Source organism: Cicer arietinum, chromosome 7 (genome assembly GCF_000331145.2).
Source record: "Cicer arietinum cultivar CDC Frontier isolate Library 1 chromosome 7, Cicar.CDCFrontier_v2.0, whole genome shotgun sequence".
In the NCBI taxonomy this organism is placed as follows: domain Eukaryota; kingdom Viridiplantae; phylum Streptophyta; class Magnoliopsida; order Fabales; family Fabaceae; genus Cicer; species Cicer arietinum.
In genome coordinates, this window is record NC_021166.2 from 10,608,099 (window position 1) to 10,612,328 (window position 4,230).

A 4,230-nucleotide genomic window follows, 5' to 3' on the forward strand; every position below is an offset into this window, starting at 1 on the left:
AAAAAAAAGTCACATAAGGTAAGATGTGAAAGAAATGGAGAGTTTAACCAAAGTTGTAAGGAAAGTGTTTATATATATTTTTAAAACAAAAAAGTGTTTATTTATATTTCAATGGTCGTAATAATGTGTAATAATTTAATTGGATGTGCCAAAAAAGTTGTGTTGTGATTATGCAGTATTTTCTCTCACCCATAACTTACTATACCAGGATTAAGAGTTTAGTTGGTACAACTAATGGAAGAGATGGATTTTAATGAAGTGGAGATAGACATATTGAATATAATTGTCAATTAAGTAAGTCTTAAAGTACTAAGCTCTCTCTTAAGCCCTTTTAATTATGGGTCCTTTATTAAAACAATTTTTTTAGGCCCAATCCCATTATTTTGGTGGATTGAACTGATGGGGTTTATGGGCTCAATTAACATAATTTTGGAGGGTTTTTTAGTTATGAGAGTTTCTCCTAGTGGGACTTTTCAGCCATAGAGCTTTTTTAATCCTGTAACATATGGATTGAGACTAGTAAATAATAGATCAATAAAATAGACACCTTTATGGACGATGAAAGAGAAGTAATCGAAAGTAAAAATATATTTGATTTAAAAAAAATATTTTTAATAATTCTGTATTTAATGTAAGAGAAAAAAATTTAAACCGTTTTTTAATTATATTTAACCCCTCCCATCCCTCTAAATCACCAAAATTAGTGAGAGAATAAAAACGGAGTTTTACTTTACTTTCCTTTCAATTTCCCTATTAAAAAATGAGTCATATGCATTTATTTTTTTTCAGTCGTTACTTGAAATCAGATAAGAACTTGTTTAGATGTTATAATTGGAAGATTTAGCATTCTTCTTTATTTCCACATAAATAAATTTTATAAATTGATTTTTATTTTATTTTTAAGTAATTTTTCTCTACCAACAACACCTACTCAATCCCTCAACCCATTCTAAATAATTGGAATATGATTTGATTCTTTATCAGTAGCCACAAGATGATCATTTTAGGGTGATCCTTTTGTTGACAGATTCTCCTATTATTTTCTTAGTATTAAACTTGTTGTCTGGTAGTACAAGTTGTTGCTTGGTTACACTATTATTCTATGCAAATTTGACCAAGATAGGACTCCTGACAGAGTGTTTAGCAGATGCCCATTTTAGAAATCCTTGAGCATATTCTTCTGTCTTATTACCCAACCCTATACGGTTGAATGTCACTGAATATGTTTCTTTCTGGTTGGCTTTTGAAAAGATAAGCTTTTTTGGCTGGACCTTCACATCAACCCCTTTTGGTGCCGAAACTGTGACACCATAAGTTGAGTGGGCCTCACCTACATTTGTCACTGTCCTTGTGAATGTCTGTGAAGAACCAAGCACAACAGAGAATGAAGGGTAGTTAAGCTCTCCTTCAGCAATGCTTGAAGTCTCACTGCATTTAATGGTCTTGTGTGCAATGATCCCAACTTCCACATCACTGTAGCCTAAACCACAGAGATAAGGTATATAATCATCAGGTTGGATATCATATACCAATCCAGGATCATTTGCTTTTGATGGATTCACGTGGCCCGAACCGGTCGCAAGGAGATTTGCAGGCTGAAGTTTTTCATCAACAATGGGTTTGTTTCTTAAATTTAGTGTGTCTGCAGAAGTCATTATGGCAGATTTTATAGCAGCTGGTGACCAATGAGGATGAGAGCTTTTAAGCAAAGCAGCAATGCCACTAAGATGTGGGCATGACATTGATGTTCCAGACATAATGTTGAAATTGAGGTTTGAATTGGTGTTGTTATTCAGAGGGAATGGCCATGCAGCTAGGATGTTCACACCTGGTCCTATGATATCTGGTTTTAATATACCAGGACTTGGTAAGTTAGGACCTCTTGAAGAGAACGATGCAACGGCTGGCGATAGCGAGTTTCCAATAATCGTTCCTTTAAATGAAATGTTTGCTGTTGGTGTTGCAGTGGAATTTATGTAGGCCTTGATTTTTAGTCCAGCTGCATAGCTTACATGTGTTGCTGGTAGGACATGTACATCAGCTGAGAGACTGAAACCATTGATTTTATCATTTGTCAGAATCATGGCTGCACCACCTGCTCTTTTTACTTCCTCTCCTTTGGCAATTCTTCCTATACCCCCTCCCCTCTCACACAAAACAACCTTGCCTCTGAAATCAATGTCACTCAATGATCCATTAGCACAAAATGTCGATGCTTGTTTTCCATTCTTTCCTGCATATGCCAAGGGCAACAATGTTGGAGAAAAATTGGAAGGCTGGAAAACAGACTCACCATTAAATTCTTCCGCATTTCCAAGCCTTGCTGTTGCAACAATGCTTCTGTCAATAGTACTTGCTCCAACAGTGAGAATCCATGGAGCTCCATTAACCAGTGAACCATCAAAAGGGCCAAAATTTCCTGCTGCACAACTTACAAAGATTCCCTTTTGAATTGCTGCAAAAGCCCCTATAGCAGTGCTGTCATTAAAAAATGGAGGCGGCTGGCTTAGACCAAGCGATATCGATATTACATCCACACCATCCTCCACAGCTGCGTCTAATGCCGCTAGTATATCACTCTCCGGACAGTCTTCTCCAAAGCACACTTTGTAAATTGCTAGGTGAGCATGAGGAGCCATCCCTGCTGCTGTACCTTTGGCATTTCCCAGTACTTGTGCTTTGTCCACAAAAGCACCAGCCGCTGTACTTGCTGTGTGAGTCCCGTGTCCATCCTCATCAATCGGCGCCTCACCCTTCTCTCCTTTCCTTGCCTTAGCTGCATTGTTAAAGGACCTTGCTCCAATTAGTTTGTTGTTACATGCTGTACCATTAAGTTCACATCTCCCTTTCCATTTGAGCGGTGGCGGTAGTATTCCTGCATCACTGAATGAAGGATGATCAGGTGTGATTCCTGAATCCAGAACACCAATAATTACTCCCTTTCCAAAATTTGAGTCCTTCCATAATCCAATATCTTGCTGCAACCCCAAGAAATCTGGTGTATGTGTTGTTTGACGACGTAGCATCCTTTCGGGATGAGCTGAAATGAAGCCATTTTTCTGCTGCACAGCTCTCAGCTCTTCTTGAGTCAGTCTTGCAGCAAAACCACTCAGCACATTTCTATATGAATAAATCATTCGTGGTTGTTGTTCCTTAGAGGTCATAACAGTAGGTGGCATGAATGAATGATGCCAACTTTCTAAATCTTCTGATTGAGAAAACATCTTACCCTCTGGCTCATTCACATGAATAATGTATATTTTTGAACTGCTTGTTTCGGTAGGGACCAGTTCACTTCCTTGAGTAAAATGAATATGGAAGCTCAACATGAAAGTGAGAGCAATGAAAAGGAAATAATCCATGTTCAAGAGAAACTTTACTTTCTGCTCGATGGAAGAGAATGTAAGTGGTTTGCTCTTAACACATTCACAGTGATAATAAATACAAGTAATGTAACACGTTTATGATGGAATATAATCAACTTTGGCCGGCTTGGTTATATTATATGATATATTGTATGTCGTGAATCATGATTTTAGTTATTCTAAAGTCGGCAACATTGATTTGTATTTATTTTTAATAAAGCTTTTGCTTTTTTGCGGTTCCTGCCATGCTCTGTTTACCATAATTATTAGTTGGAAGGTTGCTTCATGGAATCATGGATATGTCGTTGAGATTTATTCTCTGCAGGCTGTGTCTTTTGCATTGCCATTTGCTAGGCTGTACTACTTGGAATTTTTCTACTACTCCTGACAATTTAAATGTACACAGTGTATACTGTACTGTCAAGTGAACTTGAAAGATCAAATCTGAATTGGCTTTTAGATTGTGGTTGAAGTATATTAAAGCAAATTTATAGATTTTATTTACGAAAAAAGTTATTTTAGGATTATAAGTATTTAAAATATATGAAGTAAAATACGAGAGTTTTCTAAAAATTGAGGTCATAAACTAATTTATAGTGTGTTTGGAAACTTTGAGGTTCATGGCAAAACTCCATGCCTAGTGAGAAGCTACAACCAGTAGTATCAAGATCAATGTGTATTTGCATCTTCAAACCACTTTACCAAACATATGTTTAGTTTGTTACCATATCTTTGGTTTTTGGTTTCACATTACTTTTGAAAGAATCATGGCGAGTGATTGTGATTCTAAAAATTGACTGTCATACTAAATATATACCTAAATTGATTTGAGAAATTGAATATATATGTGTGTGAAAATAAATAA

The 4,230-nt window shown here is 36.4% G+C and overlaps 1 protein-coding gene across 1 annotated transcript; it reads right to left on the reverse strand.

Annotated features, from left to right (window-relative positions):
- Window positions 1-840: 840 nt before the first annotated feature.
- On the reverse strand, window positions 841-3,456 carry LOC101504049 (subtilisin-like protease 4). Its single transcript, XM_004515727.4, has one exon. The coding sequence runs from the start codon at window positions 3,360-3,362 to the stop codon at window positions 1,101-1,103; it is 2,262 nt and encodes a 753-aa protein (XP_004515784.1). The 5' UTR covers window positions 3,363-3,456; the 3' UTR covers window positions 841-1,100.
- Window positions 3,457-4,230: the final 774 nt, after the last annotated feature.